Source organism: Microtus pennsylvanicus, chromosome 22, assembly GCF_037038515.1.
Source record: "Microtus pennsylvanicus isolate mMicPen1 chromosome 22, mMicPen1.hap1, whole genome shotgun sequence".
In the NCBI taxonomy this organism is placed as follows: Eukaryota; Metazoa; Chordata; class Mammalia; order Rodentia; family Cricetidae; genus Microtus; species Microtus pennsylvanicus.
The window spans coordinates 8,939,092-8,966,670 of record NC_134600.1 but is presented as its reverse complement, the minus strand read 5'-3'; the positions used below and the strand labels follow the sequence as shown (position 1 = coordinate 8,966,670).

Genomic DNA, 27,579 nt, shown 5'->3' with positions numbered 1-27,579 from the left:
GTCTCACGGTCACAGTTACAGTGTGTCTCATCGTCACCACAGTTACAGTGTGTCTCACGGTCACAGTTACAGTGTGTCTCACGGTCACAGTTACAGTGTGTCTCACGGTCACAGTTACAGTGTGCCTCACGGTCCATAGCTTGGAATGTTTGTGGGCAATGGGGTAGAAGACTTTGTTGTACTGTTAGGTTACAATGGCCATGGGATGCTTTAGGATCCCATGCTGGGATTAAAGGCGTGTGCCACCGCTGCCCGGCTTGGATCAGTTTTTGTTTGTTGTTTGAGATACGGTGTTGCTGTGTGGTCCAACTCTAGATTGCCCGGCCTGAGCCTTGTTAGGACAGGAAATACCTGGCTTCGCATACACCTTATATTGCCTATACATAGGAAAATAAGATGCCCCAGACAAAATCATGTGTCTCTCTTCTGTGTGGCTAAAAACATGCCACCCACTGTTCTCTGAGAATGTCTCTTTTGTGCATCTGTCTTCCATGGCCTCCCAAGTGAGCACTGGGGAAAGACTTTGCCAGGCTTTCATCCTTTAACAGTTCTTGTGAGTTAGAAGTCTCTAGGGCTGGTTGTCAGCAAGGGTCAAACAATGGTATGATCAACAAGAGTTTGGCACTATTGTTCCTTAAAAATGTAGCTGTTTTGCAAGGTTAACTTGCTTCCATGGACTTGTAACACACACTGAAAATCCTGTCAAGCCTTAGGAACCTGACCTGAGAGTGTGTTGTTTGGCTGTGGCTCCTTCCCTACAGATAGTTGCCACTCTTGGTTGATAGTGGAAGAAACAGAGTCTGGTGGTATCTTCTGGTTCTTATCTCTTGGCAGTGGGAGGGCTTATCCCTTTCTCAGGAACCAAACAGTTGGCTTCGGCTTGACTGCTATAGGCAGCGAACAGAAAATTCTTGCCTTGCTGGCCTTTCATACAGGCCAGTGTCATGGACACATGGCTCTGGTATTCTGAATTCCCCGAATTCAAATTCTCTAGCATTACAGCTACAAGATCTGAGTCCCCAGGGCATGCTCGGCTCAGCCTGTGGTTCCAGTAATAGATATCAAATATGATCTCTCTGGCCTAAAATGTGTACTTCCTGTGCCCTCCACCTCACACTGCATGGCCTAGCTCAGCTAGTTTGAGCCTTTGCTCTGGCACCAGTTGCTTGGATCCAATGTCAGATGCTCTCTGATGGCGATGGAAGATCCAACTCCGTGTCCTTCAACCATAAAGGGAGCTAAGGGACTCACATCCCAGAAACCCTGAATGAGGTGCTGGGGACCTTAAGTGTAGTTTGATCTAGAGGTTTGCGATGTCATTAGGATTCCATCACTAATCATTTTCAGTCATTTTCCTGCCTTGCCTCCTCCATGTGCCATTTCCTTCTGGAAGTGGCCTCTTTGATGAGAGCAGGGGTTGTTGAGCCAACCCAAGTGTCACGTCGTCAGTCCGGCAGAGGTGGACGGAACCGGTGCTGATATTACAGCCAGCATCGGATTTAATCAGTTACAGTGACTAGGAGGTGACGGGCTAGTGTTGTGTTGGTTGGTTTAATGTACATATGATATGTACTAATACCTGGAGTGCAGGGCAGAACAATAGATTTGTGTGAGAGTCTTTGGGAATGGAAACTGGATACAACACGCACACACACGTGCACACACACACATGCATACACACACGCACACAAGCACATGCACACACACGCACACAAGCACACGCACGCACACAAACATGCGCACACATGTGTACACGCACGCATGCACACACACAAGCACACACACACACACACACACACACCTTTGTTTGATATGCCCACACATCTTTGTGTATAACATAAAAAGTATTCCTGGTGCCTTACGTACAGTCTCATTTTTGCATGAAGCTGTGGAAATTCTTTTGATGGTTTCAGGAAACACTGAGTTAGCAAATGCTTTTGAGATTTGTTTCCATGGTTAGTCATAGCTCTGTCAGAGAGGATTTTTTTTTTCTTTTGGTGGAGCAAATATACCAGATGTTTTTATTAAGATCTCAAAGTGAGCTCAACCTATGCTAGAAGTCATGGTTCTAATTCTACTCGCTTCAGTATGGAGAACAGTTCGTTTCTAAGGAGCCGGGGAAGCTCCCACCATATTCCCCGTGTCTTCTTTCTACCTTTGATGATGGAAGCCACCGTGATGACAAGTTTCATGTTCTCCAATTCCCAGACGCTAAAATGACAAACTGTACTCGTAACTGAAGGACTCTTAGGTTAACGTTTCAGCTTGGATTGTTTTATCGGTATATATTATAGTTTGCAAACAGCGCGTTTTCAATTTTTGTCTGTTTTCTGAGTTGACCTGTACCTGCCTGGAGGATGAAGTTGGGCCAGGACGCGGGAGCCGGCTGACAGGATTTCCTTGAGCTGTGTGGGGCGGTTGTAAGGGTGTGGCAGGTCTGGTCACCAGGGCAGGTTGGCCGCCTGATTACTGTCCCCTGCAGCCAGCTGCAGCGGTGTCTTTCCAGCTGCTTCTGTAAATAGCTTCCATCCAGCAGTCCCCCTGGGACAGAGTTCCTGGTCAGCCACCTTGTTTTACTTGCTGGTTTGAGGTGGTTATTTTTGAAACCGTTCTCAAGTTGACTTCTCCCTTAGTCCCCAATCTCTCTTCTCTCCTCCGCCAAATTAGATGTAATGCGTTTACAGACCTGGAGCGTTTTTTTTTTTTTTGGCACTGCACGAGTCTGAGAACTTGAGATTTGATTTCAACGTTAATTTATTTTGACAGAGTAGGGGCTCACAGTCTCCCGTGGACTGTCTCCTGGCTGCTGCTCCAGCCCTAGAAATGGCAGGTACCTCCCATCTGCTCCAGCTCTCTTCTGAAATGCAACGTGACCCACCCCAGTGCAGGAACCATTCCTTGTTCTCTGGAGGTTCTGTCTAGGTGGTGCTGGGGACTCGTTATTCCAGGGGTGGTTGACATGAGACTAAAGCATGTTAGTAAAACAATTAGTTTCTTTTCTCTTGAGTATTGAGTACTCACTCAATTCATATGTACTAGAGAAAGCCGTGATTCTTTCTTAGTCCCTTTTTCGGCTTTCTAGGATTCCCTTCCTTCCTTCCTTCCTTCCTTCCTTCCTTCCTTCCTTCCTTCCCTCCCTCCTTCCTGTCTTCCCTCCCTCCCTCCTTCCTGTCTTCCCTCCTTCCCTCTTTCCTGTCTTCCTTCCCTCCCTCCCTCCTGTTTTCCTTCCATCCCTCCCTCCTTCCTGTCCCCTCCCTCCCTTCCCTTCCTCCTTCCTTCCTTCCTTCCTTCCTTCCTTCCTTCCTTGCTCCCTTCCTCCCTTCCTCCCTTCCCCCCTTCCTTACTCCCCCCCTCTGTCTCTCCCTCCCTCCCTTCCCATCTGTCTGTCTTTTCTGTGTCTCAGCATCATTTAAACTTGATTTCTGTGCTGGAAACACTTAGGTCTGTCAGAGTGAGTTTATCTGAGGGGAAGAGTCGGTCAGACGTGCACACTTGTACAATACACACTCCACACCCTTTCCCTTGTGAAGACCTTCGCAGGGACTTTAGTCCTCTTGGCAGCACAGAGATGGGGGCCGTGGTTGGCTTAGCTCTCCTCTGTGGATGGCACCCTACATCCTTGGTGTAGAATATGCTGCCGTTACAGGGCGCCTCTGTTTCCTCGGGATAGCAATCCCTTCTGAGGTGAAGGAGAAGTGGTATTTGGGTCTAGTCAGTCATTGTGGGTCAACTTGGTTTGGCTGTTAGGATGGCTAGTCAGGATGAGAACTGAGAATATGGAGATTTCCTTGGTTGGTTACATTGCCTAGGCAACCTCTGTTTACTTGTGGGCTGTACTCTTTGTGGAAAAGGTTTCCATGCTGGGATGAAACCTCTTCCCATAGCTATGGTGTCAGAGTAGCGATGGCATTCTTGTTTGTTTTTGAGACAGCCTCCCTGTATAGCTCTGGCTGTCCTGGAACTCGCTCTGTAGCTCTGTAGACCAGGCTGACCTCGAACTCACAGAGATCCCCCTGCCTCTGCCTCTTGGGATCAAGGGCATGCACCACTCTGCGGGGCACGCTACAGGATTCTTTAACACCACATACAAAACACTTGCCAGAAATCACAGGAGATTGAGCTTCGATTTTTCTTCTCATTAAAAAAAAAAAACAAACTTTTGTGTATGCGTGAGTGGCCTGATGAGAATGTGCCATGGCGTGGAGATCAGATAACCACCTTTTTGTCCTTAGATCCTGGGACTCAAACTCGGTGTCAGGCTTGTGGCAAATTCTTTTACCCAGCTGGCTTGCTGGCTCAATTTCCTCATGCAAATTTTTAGGATTAATATGTTTGGGGTGGGTACATACATGCCGTGGTATATGTGCACGGAAGGCAGAGGAGAAATTACAGATGTTGGTTCTCTCTTTCCACCGTGTGAGTTCCAGGCATTGGACTCAGGTCTGCAGGCTTGGTGACAAGTGCCCTTACCTGCTCAACTGTTGCTCTGGTTCCAGTTAGCTCCTATTAGCATGGAGTTAACGATGCTCTCTGTGGAGCTGTTGCGAGGACTAAGTCCATCACTGCATGCAGAGTTCTTTGGCATGGTGAGCAGGGTTACCGGCTTCGTTTCCAACACAGTGTCTCAGGCTAATACATTGCCAGTTAGTCTTGGGAAGCTGAGGTGTGACATCATCTTAGAGGAAGCAGGTTCAGGTATGGCCTAGGCTGCCTTTGCTCCGGAAGGGCTGGGGCGGGGTGGCTTGGAGTTTCGGAAAGGGGTTCTGCTGGAGTTGTGCCAATTTTGGTTGGTGATAGAGATGCCATCAGGGCAGTAGTGACAGTGGCTCCCTGTTGGCACTCTCTGTGGATGGCCTCTGCCTGGGAGGATGGACTCGGAAGAAGTTTGGCGGCAGGGAGGCATCATGGTAACGCCAGCTAGGTGGATCGTGGGGAGGGAGATGGTGGCATTTTACGTGGCAAGTGGGGGGGGGGTCATTTCTCCAGCCACACAGAACCCAGCCGAAAGAGTTTTGCGCATGGATTTGACACCTTCCCCTCTCTTCCAGCTGGAGACCATGGCCAAAATGGAGGTGAAGTCCTCACTCCTGGACAACATGATAGGCGTGGGAGACATGGTTCTTCTGGAACCGCTCAATGAGGAGACCTTCATCGGCAACCTCAAGAAGCGCTTCGACCACAACGAGATATATGTGAGTGCCTGCAGGCCCCTGTGGCTTTTAGGTCCCGGGTTTTGTGGCAGAGCTGGCTCTTACACCTCACACCCTCCTTTCTCTTGTTCCTAAGCGGTCAGGTTTTTCTTTTACGTCCTCAGAGAATTCGGAGTGTTTGCTAGCTTGGCGTAGGCGTCCCACTGACGAGTCAAGTGTTTCCCAGTGGTGTTTAACAGTCGGCTGTGTACCAGGTACTGCACGTGAGTGCCCCGTGTCAGTCCCCGCCTCAGAGGACATCAGTTCAGACAGTGTTGAGCCCCGTTGGTGTCTTGAATGCCTCTGGAAGAGTCTAGAACTCTGATCACTTAGATGCTCTTCACCAAGACCCGGCAGTGAGCTCCCAGAGAAGACACAGCCTTCCTGATCCTTGCCCGTAGAGAGACTGCAGTAGGTCACTGATCAGCACATGTTCCCCGGAGACTGGAATTAGCATGGCCGCTCTAAGTATAACGGCAGGGACAGAATTACAGCCATGTTCTCTAGATGGATTAAAACACAAGTTAAAAAAAATAGATCTATCTTCTGCGCTTGCGTGCGTGGACATAAAGGTGTGGTGTGAATTCAACCAACGAAGTGGGGTATTGATTTTCTATTGGTTTTTCTATGCCAGGGGCAGAGGTAGGATTGATAGATGTTTTGGCCTTGCTTCTGAGCTCTTTCCTTTAAGAAATGGGCTTCCGTGCATCCCAGTGAGCTGTATTATTGGGCCATGCGCCATTTTCTGTATCAGTGTGGGGGAGGATATAGAGATAAATAAAAGGAGAGACGTACAGGGGATAGCGAGAAAAAGCCTCGACTTTCGTCGAACAAACTAAAATTTGTATCGAGTCATGGGCTTCCCCGTTTCGTCACACGGCCTTGTTTCCGTGTGGTCGAAACTCCGAGTCCGTCTGGGCCTTTGTCGTATAGCATCTCGTGGATGACAGACAGGAGTCTGTTTCTCGTAATTCTAGAAAGTCCATGAGGAGAAAGGGCCGGCAGATTCAGAGTCGAGAGCTTCCCTTCTGGTTGATAGCTGCTTCTGTGTCCTCCCGGGGGGAAGCGAGAGGCTCCATAGGGCCACGGAGTTTACTGCATTCTTGTGGACCTGTCCACACCCCCCCCCTGCGCCAGAGGCTCCACCTCCGAACCTCCTCAAGCCCTAAAACTGCAGCTCTGAGTGTGGCCCCAGGGCAAGTCTGAGCGATTAAGTTCTGCACGAAATGAGTCGTCGCATGGTCGCACGGACGATGAACTTCTTGTGTTCCTTGATTGACAGTGTAGGAAGTTGGGGGAAGTTTTATAGTAATGGGAGCCTTCTGAGTCCTGCTTTTAGGATGCCACTTTGATAACGGGGATGCAGAATCCAAGGATTAGTTCCGGTTCAGAGTTTATTTACAATGGTGATCCCAATGGAAAGGAGAAGGTGTTGAGTGGGCTGCAGGGCAGGGGAATGGCATTCTTTGGCTTGGCCTCCCCTCCCCTCCCTCCCCTCCCCTCCCCTCCCCTCCCCTCCCCTCCCCTCCCCTCCCCTCCCCTCCCCTGCCCCTGTGGGTACAGTACCTGCTTTCAGGTGGGAAAGCTTGGCCGTTCCGCAGCTTTAAAGTGTGGTCTGATAGCAAGTGAACGATGGCCTTTAAGCCTGGGTCTCCGAGATGAAGATAGGAGGAATCAATTATATCCTAACTAATGTTGCTGGTCATTTTTCTTTTTGGCACCGAGCAGCACAATTCACTTTCCGATGAACTGAAGACAGGAGAGCCGGGCTTTATGTGCTTTTGAATACCTGGTTTGTTGTGGCCACTGAAAACCAAAACAATGCCCCTCTTAACCAAATGCCAAACGTTAACGTCCATGAGTCTTTAGTAGACAAAATGTCTGGGTCTCAGCATAATGTTATTTCCTAAACTATTACTGGAATGCCCTTTCTGGTTATAAGACAGAAGTAGAAAATTGACTTTTGCTCGTAGATATTGACATTAGTTGATGTTTTCCACGGTGCTTGACGGCTACGCTACCTTCCACTGCAGCTTTAAACACGTCATAGCCGACAAAGCAGTTTCTGTTCTCAGTGGGAAGGAAGCAGGTTCTAGAGTAACATGTGTAGCACGGTCCTGCTGTTTCAATGGGCCTGGATTGATGAGAAAGGCTTGCTAACTGCATGCCGTGGGTGGAGCCCTGTGGGCACAGGGGAGAAATACTGTTAGCTCTCTCTGTTGTCCTGCTTAAGGTAAACATACATTGCTTTTGTAATAAAAAAAAAATACAAGAACTGCATGGTAGGTGCGGTCATGGTTGCCGGCCTCGAATGGCCAACCCCAGGAGACCTATCCCTGGCTCTTATTTTGACAATATTCTTGCTTTCCTTTCCGACGTGGGTTCCTACAAAATGGTTTGACCTGCACGAAGCATCGCCTTGTTTTGTGTTACGTGTTGATTTTTCACTTGTTCTTTCTCAGAATAGATGTTGTGGTATCCTCCTTTAGCTTTGCTCTGTTCCTCGGGCAACCATTTGGGGCGCTCCATCCTGTATGTGTGTTAACACTGGGTTGACAAGGTGGCTGGGACCAGAAAGCCGGCCTAGACTTATAGTCTCAGTGTGGCCGCAGTGTGTGGTATAGTCCTAGGGTAGGGGGCCTCTTGTTTTCCACCCTGCTGTTCCTCTCCCTTCCAGCCTCCCACCCCCATAGAGAAGGTCAGAGGGGTGTCTACCCTGACAGAACTGTCTGAGAGGTGACTTGGCTCTGGCTGGGAGCTGCTCTAGAGTGATTGTAAGCCCTAGCATTCTCTGGGTCATCAGTTAGTGGACTCCAGGGTGTGAGAGGGGATGAATAAGCTGCCCAACACCGTCAGCAGCTCCGCAAGCGTGGACGAGAGATGGATGCTCAGAAAGCCCTAAAGTCACCGAGCGGCTGTGTTGCCAGTGCTGCCCTATAAGAGCTGTGCCCCATGGGAGGCATTTGCCATGCGTGTTAGTTACATGGGCATCCAGCAGTGTGCTTCCCAGACCGTGAACTTCTGATGGCAGATAGGGGTGAATAGGGTTTTTTTTTTTGAGCATCTGAGGCAGAATTAAGTCTAGTTATGCAGCGGTTTTCACCAGCCTCGCTTCCAGAGTAGCTCAGGTTTCGTCTGTCAGCTGTGGGTTGATTTTGATGTACCACACTCCTTGCAATGCTGCAGTAGTATCATCTGAAGAGTGTTAACGCTCTTGTTTAAGTACCAACATGCTAGTTCATGTCTGTGACCCCCAGTAGCAACAGTGTTGGGGACTGGTCCAGCTGTGCTTCCCAGCGAGGGCTTTGGACTTGTGTGGTGGAGACAGGAGAGGAACAGGTAAGAGGAGATGAGGGAAGAATTGGATTGGCGGGGGTTCGAAGCATGCAGGGTCAGGGGCTGCTTGCTGTTATTCTCTCTTGGCAGAGTGCAGTTCAAGCTGGGACCAGCTGCAGGCCTTGCCTGTCTCCCAGGCTCAGTGTGGGGTCAGTGGCTGGGAAATGCTAGTTGTGACATTCCCAAGCTCTGCTGGTCTCTGTTCCTTCTGCCCTTTGTCAGCCCTTCCGGCCTCCCCACCCCCACCCTGGGCAAGCTTGCAGCAGGGGCAGGTTTCACGTGGGCTTTATTGTGATGGAGGGAGAGGCAGACCTGAGGTCAGACGGTTCTGTTTTTAGGGTGGCTGGTCAGGACTGTGGTCCTGTCCAGGAAGAGGAGACCGGCAATTTAAGTAAGAACCAGGAGGGCAGATTTGGAAGGTAGAGAGCCAAGGTGTCTGTCTGCTGACAGAAGTGTTTTGAGCATCCAGCACTAAATTTAGTTTGTTTTCTGTCTGAATTGTCAGGTCTGCATAAACAGGTCTGAATTAGTCCAGTTTCAAGATCTCGTGTTAAACTAATTGCACTTGTAGAAGTGAGAGCTTCGAAAATCTAGTACAAATTGTCTTCGCTTTTTGGGATGCGATCCCATGCTTTTGTACTGGATGTTTGGTTATTTTACAGAAATATTGCAAAAAATTATACTGGCTTACGTTTGTATATCTTGAGATTTCCCAAGCACTTTTCATTTAGACACAGGACGGTTCATGTTGTGTGGTGCTAACATACTTATGTGTGCCATAAATGATTTCTCTCTTTTTGTTACAAAAAAAATTGAGTTTCTCACCCTCATAGTGTATGTGCGTCAGGAGTGCTTCCTGTGTATGTGTGTGTATCAGGAGTGTTCACTGTTTGTGTGCATCATGGTGCTCTGTGTGTGTGCATTAGGAGTGCTTCCTATGTGTGTATCAGGAGTGCTCCCTGTGTGTGCATCAGGAGTGCTCCCTGTGTGTGCATCAGGAGTGCTCCCTGTGTGTGTCAGGAGTGCTCACTGTGTGTGTGTCAGGAGTGCTCCCTGTGTGTATCAGGAGTGCTCCCTGTGTGTGCATCAGGAGTGCTCCCTGTGTGTATCAGGAGTGCTTCCTGTGTGTGCATCAGGAGTGCTCCCTGTGTGCATCAGGAGTGCTCCCTGTGTGCATCAGGAGTGCTCCCTGTGTGCATCAGGAGTGCTCCCTGTGTGTGTCAGGAGTGCTCCCTATGTGTATCAGGAGTGCTCCCTGTGTGTGCATCAGGAGTGCTCCCTGTGTGTATCAGGAGTGCTTCCTGTGTGTGCATCAGGAGTGCTCCCTGTGTGTGTCAGGAGTGCTCCCTGTGTGTATCAGTACTCCCTGTGTGTGCATCAGGAGTGCTCCCTGTGTGTGTCAGGAGTGCTCCCTGTGTGCATCAGGAGTGCTCTTTGTGCATCAGGAGTGCTCCCTGTGTGTGCATCAGGAGTGCTCCCTGTGTGTGCATCAGGAGTGCTCTTTGTGCATCAGGAGTGCTCCCTGTGTGCATCAGGAGTGCTCCCTGTGTGTGCATCAGGAGTGCTCCCCGTGTGTGTGCATCAGGAGTGCTCCCTGTGTGCATCAGGAGTGCTCTCTGTGTGTGTGCATCAGAAGTGCTCCCTGTGTGTGCATCAGGAGTGCTCCCCGTGTGTGTGCATCAGGAGTGCTCCCCGTGTGTGTGCATCAGGAGTGCTTATTGTGTGTGCATCAGGAGTGCTCCCCGTGTGTGTGCATCAGGAGTGCTTATTGTGTGCATAAGGAGTGCTCCCTGTGTGTGTGCGTCAGGAATGGTCTCTGTGTGTGTGCATTAGGAATGCTCCCCTTGTGTGTGCATTAGGAATGCTCTCTGTGTGTGTGCATCAGGAGTGCTCCCCTTGTGTGTGCATCAGGAGTGCTCCCTTGGGTGTGAGTGGCTTAGCTCAGGGTATTTCCAGGCTGGACTGAATGAAAATCTGACATTTGGACCTTTGATTTGTTAGCAGAGCTCAGAGCCAGCACCAAAGTCCAGCTTCATGTTGTTCTTATTACCTAACTGTCCTTTTGGTTTTTGTAATTTCAACATACCTTTTTTTAAAAGCCTTTAATATTTTTTTTTATAAAAGTCATATGCTTTTGAAAAAACATTTCAAGCAGCATCGAGCCATGTAACATGAAAATGTATTTAGTTATCTTGTGCCAGGTTTCCAGAAGCATTGGTTCAGAGTCTTGTAAACTGTTCATGTAAGGAAGGATATTGTTTCTCTCCTAGAGCTGGAAACATGCATTCTTTTTTTGAGGTTCCAGGGGGGCGGGATTAATCTTCAGTGCCCCTTCTCCTTCTGCCTAGACTAAACGGGGAAGGGAGGAGGAGGACCCAGAGCTGTTCTCAGGAGATGCTTGCACTGCCGTGTGTGGGAGTGGCTGGCTCCTAGAAAAGGCAGAGAGCAGATTGTTTGTGCTGTTGGGAGTTCAGAGTGGAGACCGGTCAGGAGGTTAGATAAAGCTGTGGCTCTCGGTGATAAGGCACAGGGGGTTGTTGTGTCTGATTTGCGAGGACAACCTGTCTCTTGCACATTTTATGAGGACAGCCGGCTTTGATAATAATGTGTTGGTTCTTAACCTGTGCAAACTTTCATAAAACCTGCGTACCTGGCAAATCTCTCCCACGCTGCTGCAGTGTGTGTGTGTGTGTGTGTGTTATCTGCCAGTCTCAGGCAGTTATTCCAAGAGCAGGTATTCTTGAAATTTCTATGTGATATTTATAAGCATTTAGCTCAAGTGTTGTGGTCACAGCCACACCTGGAGTTAGATTTGAGGCTATGAGGCCATCAGAAGAAAAGGCCTCTGTTAGAAGCGGTTTGCTGGACACCCCGGAGCAAAGACCTAACTCCAGGCCTGGCCCTGCTACTTTTGTCCGTGAGACCCAGGGAAAGTCCGTAAACTCCTGGAAAACTTTAAGTCCTTTATGTTTTAGCTCAGACTTAGCATCTGTTCCATGGTCCCACAGTGGGTATGAGATGGAGCTGGGGTTTATAGCCAGGAAATCTAATGCCAGAGTGTTCGTGTGCTAATGACCTGCAGTTGATTTTTCACCAACATCAAATGACCTCACTACTAGGAAAGCCTGTTTAGTGTGAAAAGTAGTTTCATGTGATACTGAAATTTGTAAAAGTTTTGGAATTCGGCGGCCTCAAAGTGACCTAGGTGAAGTCACAATCTGTGTTTTAGCCTTGTGTTGAGCGAGCACTCAGTGTACAGTGACGTGAACTTATTGGACACGGGGCGGGTTCTCAGCCATAGGTTATCATGGCATTGTCCTCATAAGCCAAAGCAAAGACAATCAACCAAGATGATAATCAAGTGGCTCCCCCCTCCACGCCCCTGCAACCAAAAGCCAAAACCCAAAGCCGAGCCTAGAAGATCTCCAGGAAAGAACATTTATCATATGAAGTGGACAGCAAGTGATTGACAGCTCCTCATGGTCCTCCTTATGAGCACCAAGTAGAAGAAGCCGCTTGGCTTTGGGCTCATGGGGCCCCGTTCAGTTACACACCAATCTCCTCCTTCGTCTACAGGGCGGATGGATGTTAATGGTGATTTTAATCTTTAAAGAGAAGTTATTTTGTCTTTTGAACTTGACCCTAGAATAGATGGGAGGTAACACACAGCGTGGCATCTTGGGAAAGATCTGGGCTTCGAGCAGACAGAACGAACTTTGGAATCGTAGTGACTCCCAGGAGCCAATATCAGGAATCGAGTCCTTTCATCCGTGAAGTGGATACTTTGGTGCTTATCTTCCTGAGTTCCTACTCTGGAGACTGCCATGAACTAGGAGTGGAGTATATTGTAGGTGGAGTGGCTGTGTCCAGAATTATTTTTTTTTTGTTTGTTTGTTTTGATTCCATTTTCTTTTGCTGTAACTGAATACTGTTTGTTTTTTCTTTTTTGATTAAGATGTTTTTGACAAATGATTCTGGTGGCTGATGGTTCAGACAGCATGGTATTGTTGTCCTAGTGAGGGTTCCTGACTGTGACAAGGTGGAGAAAGGTGTGATGGCAAATTCAGAGCTGATCCCATGGTGGGACAGGGAGGAGGAGGAGGAAGAGCAGAACTCTGGGACCTGGAGCTGATCCCATGGTGGGACAGGGAGGAGGAGAAGGAGGAGGACTCTCTAGGGCCTGGAGCTGATCCCATGGTGGGACAGGGAGGAGGAGGAGGAGGACTCTCTAGGGCCTGGAGCTGATCCCATGGTGGGACAGGGAGGAGGAGGAGGAAGAGCAGAACTCTGGGACCTGGAGCTGATCCCATGGTGGGACAGGGAGGAGGAGGAGGAAGAGCAGAACTCTGGGACCTGGAGCTGATCCCATGGTGGGACAGGGAGGAGGAGGAGCAGGACTCTAGGGCCTGGAGCTGATCCCATGGTGGGACAGGGAGGAGGAGGAGGAGGAGGACTCTCTAGGGCCTGGAGCTGATCCCATGGTGGGACAGGGAGGAGGAGAAGGAGGAGGACTCTCTAGGGCCTGGAGCTGATCTCATGGTGGGACAGGAAGGAGCAGGGAGGGATTACAGGGCCTGGTGATACTTTTTATAGCAACCCTCTCCAGGAAGTTACATCCTATGAGAGCTACATTAATCTCTTCGGAGGGTGGTGCCCCACCTCTTAATGGTGCCCCCCGACTTGACTCTCACATCTGGGGTGAAGCTTCTAGCATGCGGATTTAGGGGACACACTCTTTCCCACTCTCTTTCCTACCTCGCTCTCGTTTTTGCCTTCATTGCACAGACTTCATTTTTGCTCTATTTCCGTTTCCAGGTAACCATCTCACGCTATTTTCAGGACTTGTGGCAAACAGGGAGCCGAACAACTCAGGGTCACCCTGTACCCTAGTGAAGGGTTTTACTGGATCCGGAAAACAATATATATATATTTGGACAGTTCCTCCCTCCTTTCCGAGTTTGTCTCGGCGATGACATGGCAGCATTGCCTTGTCCTGCTAAATTAAAGGCAGCCTGGGGTGGTATTTTTAGCTGGTATTTAAGCGTGGCAGGGAATTCTTATATAGTTCTTTAATTTACGGTCTGAAATTGACTGACGGGTCAGGGCTGAAAGATTATAGTTGGTGAGGTAGGAATGTCTTAGGCTAGACCAGCAGGCCTAGATGTCATCTGCACCCACAGTTTGCTGGCCTCTTGGCGTATTTGTGGATGTCTGGTCTGAGGCCAGTGATTTAAGGCACCAGATAAAGTAATCAACGGAGATGAGTTCTTTTTTCAGATTGAAAAATACTGGAAAAATCAAAACAACAAGCCAGATGTGGCGTGGTGATGCCATGAGGATCGTGCGTGTTATGCCCAGACCACCGAGTGTCGTCGTTGCCCCCCCCCCCCAAAAAAAAAAGAACAACTAAGAGACCGAGTCCTGTATGTAAAAGCAGCAAAGAGCCTTTATTCTTATTCAAGTTTGGACTAGAACTCGGACTCTCTGGATTCTCCCAGAGTCCAGCGTATTCATATTGGCACAATCGGAGAGCCCCAGCTCAGTTCTGGTTGGGTTCTTATAATAGCAGAGGCTAGGGTGAGGGATTTCTAAGATTCAGGACCCCTGATTGGCTGACATTTGTCTAGGGGTATCCTGGTGAAAGATGATGGGTGTGTGCTGACAGGGGATCCTATCTACAATGTTTGGGACGTTAGGAATTACCTTTGGATGGTCTGTTCCTGGGTGGTGCCTGGGTGGTCTCAGTTTGTGGTCTTTCTTGGAACCAGGTATTGCCTTAGGGTAAACTGTTGAGACTCAGGCCTCTATTGACCTTGTCATGGCTGGGTCCTAGAGTGTGGGTCCTGAGGAAGTGGGTTTTGTGGTGGCGATGTCAAGAGGGATTGTGAGCGCCCTGCAGAAGTAGACTTCGCGGCCATGGCCATGTCATGAGGGATGTGAGCACCCCGGGGAAGCAGGCTTTGTGGCCATGGAGATGCCGTCAGGAATCGTGAGCACCCTGGGGAAGCAGGCTTCGTGGAAGTCTTTGAAACTGACTGACAGATGTGGTAGAAAAAGAAGCTAGCACGGGCACATAACCGGTCTCTCGCGTCCTAATTTTCTTCTTTGTGACAGGTGTTTATGGGACTGTGGGCATACTGGATGTGTGCAGGCCAGTTGGCAAGGGCCTTGATGTACATGTACCGCTTCGGCTACATTATTTCAGCCTGCGAATCCAAGTTCTATACTTGAAAAATAGGGTATAATTAGTGTTGTGTTTGTTTGTGTGTGTGATACCTAATACATATAAGCAACACACACACACACACAACCATGTTTCCAAGAGTGGCGCTGTTAATACATACACTAGATTGCGTTTTTGTACCAGAGAGGTATTGAGATCTGTTCTTGTCCTCACATTTAGAATTTTGACTTAACACCATTTTGCACACTTTGAAATGGTGTAAGAAGCAACCAGAACATTTGCTAGACCACAGTGTGTCTTCTAATAAAACCCCAGAGACAAAGGATCTCTTCAGGAGAATTGGGGAAGTCACACAGATGTCCATTTAATAGCAGGGTGACGCATGATAGTTTGTGTCTTGTGATCAAATTCCCAGAATCCAAGACCTAAGAGGAGAGTGGCTTCCTCCTATGACCCGAGTTGCTCTTGTTCTGAGGATTCCAAGGACGTGCTCTGTGGCGTCATCTTAGCGTTAGCTTCCTTACGACTATCTCATGGGCTGTATGGTAATTTGGCCAGTTCCCGTATATAAAGACCATTTTGTGAACGTCTTCATGATTTTGGCGTTATAGGGCTGGGTGAATTTGGCTGAGGTCTAGGGGTTGGAGTCCTGGCTTGGCTGTTATACAGTGGCCAGCAGATTCCTAGTAGAGCCCTGTGGAATTTATACCACCATAATGGGGACTGTTTGTGGAATGTTTGCTGTGGGCTTAGTGCTTTGATACGTAATCTCACTTGGCACTCACATCTTCAAGGGGGAATTAGTAATAGTCTTCCTGTGTATACACATGAGGAAACCAGGACAGGGACAATGTAAAAATGTGCCTCGCTTTACACAAAACTGAAGACTTACCAGAAAACTTGGAGCTGCAGTTTACAGAACATTCCAAATGGATTTCAGATATAAGCAGCGGGAGATGATGGAGAGGCTGAGCTGAGGGCATAGATGCTGCGGGTGTGGGTTCAAATGTGAGCACGTTCATCATCCAACCCCTTTGCCACACAGCAGCTCTGACTTCAGAGATGTTCCTGTGCTAGCTGCCTTGAAACTCAGGACTCTACAGTCTAGTTCCCTTCCCTCCCTCCTTCCCGTCCCTCCTCCCCTCCCTCTCCATCCTCCCTTCCCTATCTCTCCTCCCTTCCCTCCCCATTCTTCCTTCCCTCTCCCATCCTCCCTTCCTCATTCCTCTTCCCTTCCCTCCTCCCTTTATATCCCTCCTCCCTTCCTATCCCTCCTCCCTTCCCTTGCCATCCTCCCTTCCCTCTCCATCCTCCCTTCCTATCCCTCGTCCCTTCCCTCTCCCTCCTCCCTTCCCTCCCCATCCTCCCTTTCCCGTCCCTCCTCTTTGTGTTTTGCTGTGTAGCCCTGGCTAACCTTGAACTCCAGTTCTTTATATAGTCCAGACTTGCCTCACACTTGTGGTTTTCAATCTGCCTTAGACCTTCCAAGGCTGGCACGCATGCTTGTACCACAAGAGCAGTTAGCTCTGAACTACCGTTTTTCTGTCGAGAAGACTCAGTTTGTCTATGCAGTTCTGTGATGGGCTGAAGCCTCTTTAGAGTAAATAACGCTCCAGATAGTCAAGTAAGCTTTGTCTGTTAATTGACAGTTTCCTGACGGGTATCTCTGATGTTGAGATGATTATTATGATTAATCTTTTCTGTGGAGATGAAAATGTTTTTCTTGTAACCCGAAGGCTGCCTTTCTTTCTAATCTGAAGTGGCTTCAGAAGCTGTCAGGGACAATGTAGGAACCCTCTGAGCCACGCTTCTTTCACCTCTGAAGCAGAAGTTGTTCAAAGCCAGGACTCAGGTCCATCACAGAACAGTATAAACAAACTGATTTAATTGACTGTTGATAATGAGCAACACATTTATTAAGGGCCAATTTTGTTTGAACATTATATTAAATATAAAATCCCCTCATTGTCTGTATCGAGATGAGTCTTCTATCCAGAAGACAACATTTGAAAGCTAACTGCTCTTGTGGTATAAGCCTAAATCCCAGCCTTAGAGGGTCTAAGGCAGCTTGAAAACCATGAGTTTAAGGCAAGCCTGGACTACATAAAGAACTGGAGTTCAAGGCTAGCCTGGGCTACACAGCAGAAGGAAAGGAGGATGGAGAGGGAAGGGAGGATGGAGAGGGAAGGGAGGATAGAGAGGGAAGAGAGGGGGAATAGGAAAGGGAGGAGGGGTGGGAAGGGAGGATAGAGAGGGAAGGGAGGAGGAATAGGAAAGGGAGGAGGGGTGGGAAGGGAGAAGTGGTGGGGAAGGGAGGAGGACTGGAAGGGAGAATGGAGAGGAAGGGAGGAGGGATGGGAAGGGAGGATGGAGAGGGAAGGGAGGATGGAAGAGGGAAGGGAGGGTGGAGAGGGAAGGGAGGAAGGGTGGGAAGGGAAGATGGAGAGGGATGGGGAAGGCAGGAGGAATGGGGAAGGGAGGAGGGATGGGAAGGAAGGAGGGACAGGAAGAGAGGATGGAGAGGGAAGCGGGGATGGAGAGGGAAGGAAGGAGGGACGGGGAGGGAGGAGGGAAGGGAACTAGACTGTAGAGTCCTGAGTTTCAAGGCAGCTAGCACAGGAACATCTCTGAAGTCAGAGCTGCTGTGTGGCAAAGGGGTTGGATGATGAACGTGCTCACATTTGAACCCACACTGCAGCATCTATGCCCTCAGCTCAGCCTCTCCATCATCTCCCGCAGCTTATATCTGAAATCCATTTGGAATGTTCTGTAAACTGCAGCTCCAAGTTTTCTGGTAAGTCTTCAGTTTTGTGTAAAGCGAGGCACATTTTTTTAGCTTTTCCCAGTTTCCTCATGTGGATATACAGGGGGACGATTATTGATTCTCCCTTGAAGATCTGAGGATCAAATGAAATTATATATCCAAGCACCAAGCCCACAACAGGCGCATGGGCGTTCTGTAGACAGCGTGTATTATGTTATTATCAATGCTACGTGGCCCTGCTGGAATCTTCTGACCTCTGTGTAACAGCCGAGTCACGACCCCAGCCCCGAGACCTCCGCTAAATCCATCCCTGCCTGTAGCGCCAGAGTTCCTGCGAGATCTCTTTAAGAGCTTGTGGGTGGCTGGTGCCTCCCCAGGTCACTGAGATGGTCTCTGAGGAGTGAGCTTTGCCAGGGCTCTTCTGGGAACAGCACACGTGGCCTGCCGCAAACTCTGGCTACAGAGGCTCTTCTCCCGGACTCTGAACCACCGCAGAGGGAAGGCTGACAGGGACTGTCCTCCCGGAAAACTTCAGTTTTGCTGCAGGCACAAGGGGAACCCTCAGGTTGTGTTTGCTATTTGCAAGGCACGTGGTGGAAGTGCCAGAAGCATTGAAAACACGCAGCTGGGGCTGGTTTTGACTCAGGAATGTTTGCACATTCAGTGACATTTAACGTCTGCCCCGGAGAAGTGGGAGCGAAGCCTGGTGATTGACAGGGGTCCAGCCTTCCCTCTGCCCCTCCCTCCCTCTGTGTCACTTTTCCTCTCCTCTTGTCCTTCACCGACCTAGATGTTGAAGGCTGGTCGCACAGGGCTGTGACAGACAGGAGAGGAGCTTTTCATTGCCTCGTTGATGGGAGGTTGGCACCAATGGCGGACGGCGCTGCGGTTGGGAGGATGCGGACAATGAGCAGGGAGATGGAGGAAGCGGCTACTGGACAGTGAGCTTCTTTTGAGAGTTCGATGTTATAAGAAAAGGGCAGTGATAGCATTGAAGTTCAGATGTTCACTGGTGTAGATATGAGCTGCCCCATCGCTCCCCTGCCCCCTGAAGAGCTAAGCTTTATCCTGCATGAGTTTGGAAAGCCCAAACCCAGAGCTGAATGTCAGTCCCCCCTCTTCCCCCAGCCAATCAGCTGCTTCCAGGACTACTTTCTGTGTTTCCGAGGAAGGGGCTTGTGACTGAATATTTAATTATCCCTGCTGCTACCACGGGGATTTTGAAGCCTTGGCTTGTAGAACCTTGGAGGAAGGAGCCCGGCAGCATCAGGACAGCTGTCGTGGTTGAAGGCAAACCTTAGGGGTTCAAGGCTTAGGATGCAGACATGAAGGGGAGTGGGTGTAACCAGCCTGGCGGGGATGAGGTTTTTCTAGAGGGACGCAGGTGAGCTTTTGTTTGACCGTGAAAACAACTGTCCCCAAGAAATTGGAATATCTCCAGGAGTCCCATGCTGGGAGGAGAAGGCTGAAGCTTGGTTTCAGAAGGAGGGAAGAACTTGTTTCCTGGAAGGAGACTTCACAGTGCCCTAAGAACTTGTCAGACAGCTCTGCAGGGGAGCTGGAAGCCCAAATAGTGGTGTGGGCTGGGCTGCTCCCTCACCTGGACTGTCTTCTATTACATAATAAATGAAGACCCCCACAGAAGGACACTGGGTGTGTGCGTGAGAGTGTGTGTGCACACGCATGCGTGAGCGTGCATGCATCCGCGCATGTGCGTGTATGGGTGCGTGTGCATGCGTGTGCACCAGTGAGTGTGTTTCCCACACTCCCCCCCCCCCCAGTCCCTTTTTCTCCTTTTCACTATTGCTTGCTGTTTAATTGGCCTCTTGGGGGTACAGGTCAGATCCCACTAAGTCTGTTAACACCGGGAGTGCAGCAGCTCTAATGATCGCTTCGGTGAGTGCGTCTTGTCCTGCTTGGCCCCTTTTCTGGTTTATTCAGGGATGCGGGAATGTCAGTTATTGGTGTGTCGTGGCAGACTGGTTTCAGAAATGGCTGAAGTGACAGTCTTCTTGGGTGACAGCTCTCTGGAGTAGAAATTTAGTCTGACTTCAGCTTTGTGTCCCTTCTGCTGGCCTCACCTGGGAGGACTCCCGTAACTTCAAGTATCTGGTGGCCTCAGTGGGGTTAATGGTGTGGACTGGCTCACTCACGTCCTATTTAATACTGGCTATAGGGCAGAACACATTGTCCCTCCTCCCCACCCATACTTCTCTGTGGATGGATCAAGCTCGTTATATCAAGAGCACAGGTATAGGCACGTACCAGTCCCGCGTGGCTTTCCAATCTCTCTGCCTGGGTCGCATTTGCTAGTGTCTCATTGGTCCAAGTCCGGATTCAGAGACGTGGAAAATACACACACACACACACACACACACACACACACACACCCGCCTTTGAAACACTCCGCTCATCCCATGGCGGGTGTGTGTACAGGTGAAAGACGGTTTTCTGGCCGTATTTGCAAGCAGCGCCCACAGTAGGGCAGGAAACCGAGGGGAGTGGGTATCCTTTAAGACTTTGTTCCCTGGCAACACATGGCCTACAGGCTTACTAAAACAGTGGCCGCTGTATACAGTGACTTTGGCGTCGCACGTCAACCCGAGGATAACGGGCAGTAGCGTCCACTTTAGCGCTCACTGGAGCTGGTGTGAGCCAGTTCTTCAGTTAAAGAGACTAAGCAACCTCAGTGGCAGGTCCTGTTCTTCACGACGGCGACCCAGCTCGGCGCAGAAGCACAGCTTCTTCACTGTGCAGAAAAAGTTACGAATAAAAAGTAACTTGCGCATGTGTGTGTGTCATTAGTGGGGGATTTTGATGGCGGAACCCAGGCAGCAGAATTTGTTCTCTCTGCAAGAATGCCACCGTGGCAGATGGTTATCACCGCTTAGCCATCGTGAAGAGCCAGCCCAGGGGTTGGTTTCTCTGCTGACAAAATCTGTACGCTTAAATTTTATTTTTATTTTGCCAAAGGATAAAGGCACAAGCACTTCCCATTGCGAGGAGGGCTCATCATTTATTCAGCAAATGCTAAAGCCACGGCCAGCGGCCACGCTCTCACATCTGACGTAACTATGTGTTAGATAGGCAGGTTTTCGTTTTAAACCCCTCATTCGCCCGTTCAGGAGAGCTCTTTCTCTTCCGTCTTCATGATGTTGAAACTAAGGAAAACCAGAGCTGCCAAGACGAGTTTACCTGCAAGCAGCCTTTGTCACCCACTGTGTTGTGCTAGGCCCTGCACAAAAGGGACCGAGCCAGTCTTCCCGGGGCTGCCAGCAACGGAAGGGTGAAGCCCAAAGGAAGAAGTTCTAGTTGGCAGCTAGGGGTTAGTTAATGTCCGTTGAAATACAGCGTGGACCCCTTAGGACGTCCATTTAAATTGGCCATTCGGTGTCAATTCCGTATTAAATGCATGTTGCATCAGAAAGCACTTGTAAATGCCACTACCCAAGTGTATGGTAGCATGGAATTCTGTGACGTGTATATTTCCAAGGGCTACCTAGCTGTGGACCTAATACTGAATTGCCTGTGGTCTGTACTGCTCTAGATGGCAGGCTATAGAGAGGCCGTGCCCAAGGGAAGCCCTTACCCTCGGTGTGGGCGGGGCTGGGGAATTGGACGGCTGATGCTCCTGCTCACTTAGAAGGCTAAAGGTGAGCGAGGAGACACTAGCAGTAACTGCTTGCTTACAGTGAGCATCAGTGACGGGAACTCGGCCAGCGTGACGGAACTTTGGAGAACTCCTGTACAGAGTCGTTAAGTTATGTCAAGATTTATCTGAAAACGTATTTCCAGTCTACAAACTTGTGCTCTCCATGTATGAGCAAAACGAACATGCATTATTGGCCGCCTGTCTTCAGAGAGACACAGTGCTCTTGAAGTGTGTAAAATCGTGGTGAGGGATTCAAGCGCATCACGCTGAAGTTTGAGGTGTTTGGATGTGTCCCGTTTGCTGTTAGCCTATTATTGTCTTCTTCTTCTGTTTTACAGACATACATTGGAAGTGTGGTTATATCCGTGAACCCCTACCGGTCCTTGCCCATTTATTCGCCTGAGAAAGTGGAGGATTACAGAAACAGAAACTTCTACGAGCTGAGCCCTCACATGTGAGTACGGCCGGCAAAGGCGGCCCTTCCCCTCTAGTGCGTGATTGACACATGCATGCAGCTGTCTCCTGGAATCAGGGGAAAGTGGTTTTGTTTTTAGTTGTGGTTTTTAGCTCACTGGAAAGAATGTAGAAATTTATAGTTAGTGCCTCAAAAAATAAGGCAGAATACTTAAGTGTAAAATATTTCTGCAGCGAAGTCTGGGAGCAGCAGCTGCTGCTTAGTTTTGTGCACAAAACAGAGGTACACATTGTAAGACGCCCACAGCCTGGCGTAACCCCAGTTAGTACTCAGGAGACAGAGGCAGGCAGATCTCTGTGAGTTTGAGGCCAGCCTGGGCTACAGAGTGAGTTCCAGGGCAGCCTGGGCTACAGAGAGAAACCCAACAGCACTGCCGCTGTCTGGCTTCCAAGGACATTGCTCTTCAGATGTGTGGAGCGGGCTGCCTTATTTTTCTTACTAGATTCGTTTTCTAGTCTGCATGACCAAACGAAAGTCTTTGTTTGTTTGATGGATCAACAACAGACTTGGATTACTAGATTTTTTTTTTTAATTGCTCATGTAAAAATGTCTGAAAAGGCAAAAATAAATAAATTATAAGGCGAAATCGTAAGCAAAACTAAAACCTTCTTATCTCTCCGGTTACGTTCTACTCGCTTATACCAGAAAGGAGTCTGTTTGCTTTTTACCTTCTCAAGTCCGCTGCCGAGTTAAAAGGAAAAGAGAAAGATCCTGTTTGGGCCAAGTTGTGTAATGACTCAAGATCCCCGGGATTCTCTGGTTTTTGCCTGAGCAGAAGCATTTCCTGTCCCTCCTTGTGGGTTTGTGAGTGCTTTACCAGAGTTCTTACTGTTTTCAATTGCAGTAAGTAACTCGTGGTGACTTGCAGAGGGGCGTTGGTAGGTCCCATAGAAGACTCTTAGGTGGTAAGCCGTTGCGTGTAGACTAAAGATGTCTGAGAACTGTTGCTGGGCGCTGCGCTAGGACCGATGTCTGCAAAGATGCCTGGAGAACCGTCAAGGGCTCCACAAGGTTGGGCTGCGATTGTTGCTGTCATTACCGTTAGCTTTTAGCAGTCTTATCCTCTCATTAAACAAACGCTTCGTTGAAAACAACCCCAGTATGCCATGAGATGCGCATCAATGAAGACGCTTGTTCCGCGTTCACTGCCTGTAAGCAGAAACACCGATGTGAAAACATTTAGAAAACATCTTGGCCGAGGAAAAGATTGATCTGTCATTGGGATATTGGGGTGGCGGCGGTGGCTGTATGGCTTTTGATTTTTTTTTTTAAAGATTTATTTATTATGTATACAACATTCTGCCTCCATGTATGCCCGCACGCCAGAAGAGGGCGCCAAATCTCATTACCGATGGTTGTGAGCCACCATGTGGTTGCTGGGAATTGAACTCCAGACCTTTGGAAGAGCAGCCAGTGCTCTTAACCGCTGAGCCATCTCTCCAGCCCCTGTATGGCTTTTGAAATGGTTAAGCTGGACTTCTGTGGTTCAGATGCTCAGCGGTGTCTACATCCAGACATGGTTTGGGTGACTGAGCAATTGATGTTGTCCAAAGACAGTTTTGATTGCCACACGCACAGGTGGGAGGGCTCTGCTGGTCACTGGAGGACAGGGACACTGTCTGTCCTACAGCGGTGGCACACAACAGTCCCCGATCCCTAGAACTGTCCGCGCACAGACAGTAGCGCCAGGACAAGAAGCTCGGCACTGAAGCGGAAGAACCATAGCCAAACCCTTAGTTGTGCTTCGTTTGTGGTTAAATATCAGCTGCCCTTTTCTGATTAGATGAAAAATGAGCTCTCATAATTAAGGATATATGTGGATATGTGTACATATTTATATCTAGTGAAATAATCTGTGTTTGTCTATCTATCTCATTATCTACGTATATTTTGATTTTTTTTCAGCGATTCAGCTCACAGGGACATGCGGGGTTCTTTGGAACTAAATATTTAATTATATGAAAATAGTTATTAAAAATTGGGCAGTCGCCAGGCGGTGGTGGCGGCGCACGTCTTCAATCCCAGCACTCGGGAGGCAGCGGTTGGCGGATCTTTGAGTTCAAGGCCAACTTTCTCTACAAGAGCTAGTTCCAGGACAGGCTCCAAAGCTACAGACAGACCCTGTCTTAGAAAACCAACAAAACAAAAACAAAAGTACTGAGCCATCTATATTTTGACAGTTTACTAGATTTTTATTATCCTGTTTTCTTAGTTTTGCCAGTGGTCTAGTCTCACTGTGCCTTAAGAAAAATTAAAAATTGAAATTGCTTTTATAAAATCATTCCTCTAGCTCCCTTGCAATGAAATATTGTATTTGATGCCTAGGTTAAGTCTTAGATCTTGAAGTCACGCTCAACGTATGGTGTTTGGAGTCAACGCCAGAGTCTCCCATAGACTTACTCGGAAAACATACTGGGAAAAGCCCGACTTCAGGAGCCTGGCTTCCCGAGGGCCTCTGGGCTGTGCTAACACCCACTGAAGTTTAGCTCACGCTGCAATAAACGTGTGCTTGCAAACGCTTTTCATTCCTGCCTGAACTTCGTGCCGTGGACCGTAGCCCTTGGCTTTACTGGTAACGATTCTGAGTGTGCCAGCTGGTGCGTCTTGAGAGCGACCGTTGCTGGCACTACCCTAAAAGGGCCGTGGCTGCCACTAGCCATGACAGAGTAATAAGATGGGAGACATTTTGCCAACCACGTCTCTTGCTCGTTTCTACATACTTTCTCCTCCTCCTCCTCCGTGCTGGGACATTTCCCACTCCCTTGAGTGTGTGTATCTTCTTGCATTATTCCCTGACAATGGCAGTTTTTGACAGTGTCTTCAAACAGACTTCGTCCTACAACCCAGACCAGCATGCTCAGATCACAGTGTTGTGACACAGGGTGATAATATGACTTTGGATTTGGATGCACCTTAACTATAATTCTTTCAAGAATTTGGTTTGGGCCGGGCGGTGGTGGTGCATGCCTTTAATCCCAGCACTTGGGAGGCAGAGGCAGGCGGATCTCTGTGAGTTCGAGACCAGCCTAGTCTACAAGAGCTAGTTCCAGGACAGGCTCCAAAACCATAGAGAAACCCTGTCTCAAAAAACCAAAAAAAAAAAAAAAAAAAAGAATTTGGTTTGGGCCAGCCGGATGGCTTAGCAGCACCCTAGTACCCACAGTCCACATAAGGTAGAAGGGAAACCTGACTCCTTTGACCTCCACACACCTGCTCCGGCATGCCCCCCCCATCATAAACACATATATCACCATAATAAAGTTAAAAGAGAAATGAAAGTTAACATTTAGAACTGGAGCTCACTGATAGTCTACTAAAAGTGTTTTCTTACAATTCTTGTCTTTGAAAGTCTCTCAGATTTATCCTTTCTTTAAATTTCAGTCAGAATATTTACATCCACGTAAGTGTATGAGGTACAGGTAATGGAAATACATACGTAGATAAAATAGGATGGTTTCCTACCATAAAGTCTCTCTGAAAAGAGTGTCTGCTGTACTGAGGGCGTGTTTGGCCCCTTCAACATTCACCTCCCTGGCAGGGAGGAACCACTTATGTTAAAGCCACACCTTTGAGCCTGGGGTCCTCGGGTGGCATCTTCAGGAAGGCGTAAGGTTCCTTTCTGATGTGATCTTAAAATTCTTTGATAATAAAGAGTTTTTCAAAGGCATCCCAAGGAGGACTTGGTCCATTTCAGACAGCTCAGGAGCTGGATTCCCCAGAGAACCACCTCAGATCTCGAACTTCAAACATGGGAAAGAGTGAGGAGGATGAGAAGAGGGGGAAAGGGTTGGACTTCTCAGCTCCTCCCAGCGCCCACAGGGATTTAGTTGCCAGACCCAACTGGACTTTTGGCCGTAGCTGTTTGGTCTCGCTCCTGTTGATAACTGTTTATCAGCCACCGTCAGAAGCTCTGTTGTAATCAGGCTGTGTTGTCTTCTCTTGGGAAGCCTGCAGGAGCTCCTGCACGTCCTTTGACTAGAGAGATTCTTTGGCCTGGTCTTCAAGGTTGTCTGTTGTCTGTCTCCTCTAGCCTCAAATCCTGCTCGTCCTCCTGGAACCGACCACTGAAGGCTGTTCCTACCTCCTCTCCATGTCTCTTACCTGTGCGTTCTGTAGATTGTTAAACTCTGCTTTATGGGCAGATCCCGAGGGAGCCTGCCTCAGGATTGCCCATGGGACCTTACGGATTTCTTCCTTCCTCTCTGATTAATTGTGTCTAGTCTCATCTTTTTTTTTTCTTTTAGATTTGTTTATTTATCTTTACACGTTCATGTCTCATCTACGTGTATGTGTGTGTGTATCATATGCATACCTGGTGCCTTTAGAGTTCAGAAGAGTGTGCTTGATCTCCCAGTACTGGATTTAGAGGTGGTTGTGAGCTGCCATGTGGCTGCTGGGACTTGAACCCAGGTCCTCTGAAGAGAAGACAGTGCTCTTCACTGCGGAGCCATCTCTCCTGCGCCCAGTGCCATCCTTTTAAATTAGAAACTTCTGTAAATTAGGACGTTGATCCTGCTCACCTCTGTAGCTCACACTGCCCTTTCTTGAAGCGCTGAATAACTAGGAAGCAAAAGCAATGTTAAATAATTTTTCCATTTCGCTGGATCTCACAATAGAGACATCATCGAAAACAATTCTTCATAACGTTATCGAGGGATTTATTCAGATGCCATGTGCTGTGATGGGGATTTTTCATTTTCGCTACAATATGAGTATATATTTTATAGTGCCCTCTGACCCTAGGTTTCTCTAGCTGGTTCTCTTTGTTCATGCTGTCCATGGAGGGGCCCCACCGCTAAAAGCCAGAGTGGCTCATGTGCCTGCCAGAAGCTCTCTGATGGGCACAGCTCAGGATAGAGCAGAAACATCCTGTAGGGCACTTTTCTTTCCCACCCTCCAGGTCCCAAATAATCAACATCGAGAGTTAGGATTAATTATAAATGCTTGGCCAGTAGCTCAGGCTTCTTACTAGCTAACTCTTTAAAACCCATGCTTCTTATCTACCCTCTGCTGTGCAGTGGTACCTTCTTTCAGCACTTCCTGTCTCCTCGTTTCTCCCAGGACTTTCGTGACTCCGCCCTTCTCCCTCCCAGCATTCTTAGTCTCTGGTTCTCCTGCCTAACCTTATCCTGTCCAGTTATTGGCCGGTCTGCTTCTTTACTAAACCGATCAGACACATCTTCACAGTGTACAAAGGGATGATTTCCACAGCGATGGCCTTCTTGGCTTGGGATAAAGTGTGTTGCTGACATTACAGTAAGATTTGCCAGCACTATTTGAAGTCAGCCGGCTCACCGTTTTTTGTAATGGAAACTTTGAAAATTTAGAAAGATGAGTTAAGACTTTGAAGGTGTTCTTACTACTCTCATCTGAAAATGCGGAAGTTGGGGGGAGTTTGCCTGGGACTGATGTTAGCCGTACAGATACGTCTCTGGAACCTTTGACCCCCTTGTTTGCACCAAGCTGAGTGTTTAGGACTGCATGCCTGTCGAGTGACGTAGATGCCTGTGGGTCCCGAGCCCTCGGTTGGCCTGGTTTCCATTACACTCCAGGTGAGCCAGGTGAATGTTATCTAGAACATTCTGATCCTATCTCAAGACTGTGGAAATGACGAAGTTGGACACTCAGAGCCTAGGTTAGGGATTCTCTGCAGGAGACCGGTAGACCCGGTGGTGTCTCTTTGTGATGGTTGGACCAGGGGTGTGGCGACAGCTTTTCCTAAGGAGTGCTTGTGTGTGTGTTTGTTGGGGAGGGGGCCTTGCTGAAGTCACTGTATTGCTCCTCTCATTTTTTCTTTAGAGCCATGGAAACTTGGGCTGTTCTGGTGCCTTCTAATAAACTGTATGCGGGGAGACGTTTTCCTTTCCCGTCTCTCACACGGCCTACTTACCGCTTTACAAATGTTCTTCATTCCCCGAGTCAATATTTAATAAGCACTCGCTGTGCTCCAGGCTCTCTTGTAGGTGTTGGGAGGCAGCG

At 48.7% G+C, this 27,579-nt stretch overlaps 1 protein-coding gene across 3 annotated transcripts in view; it reads left to right on the top strand.

Moving 5' to 3' along the window:
- Myo1b (myosin IB) overlaps positions 1–27,579 on the top strand; it is a 154,587-nt gene that overhangs the window by 26,178 nt on the left and 100,830 nt on the right. For all 3 annotated transcript variants that reach the window (XM_075955915.1, XM_075955914.1, XM_075955913.1), the window contains exons 2-3: positions 5,049–5,192; positions 21,464–21,579. In XM_075955915.1, coding sequence (XP_075812030.1) covers positions 5,058–5,192; positions 21,464–21,579 — 251 coding nt within the window. In that variant the 5' untranslated portion in view covers positions 5,049–5,057. The remainder of the gene's footprint in view (positions 1–5,048; positions 5,193–21,463; positions 21,580–27,579) is intronic.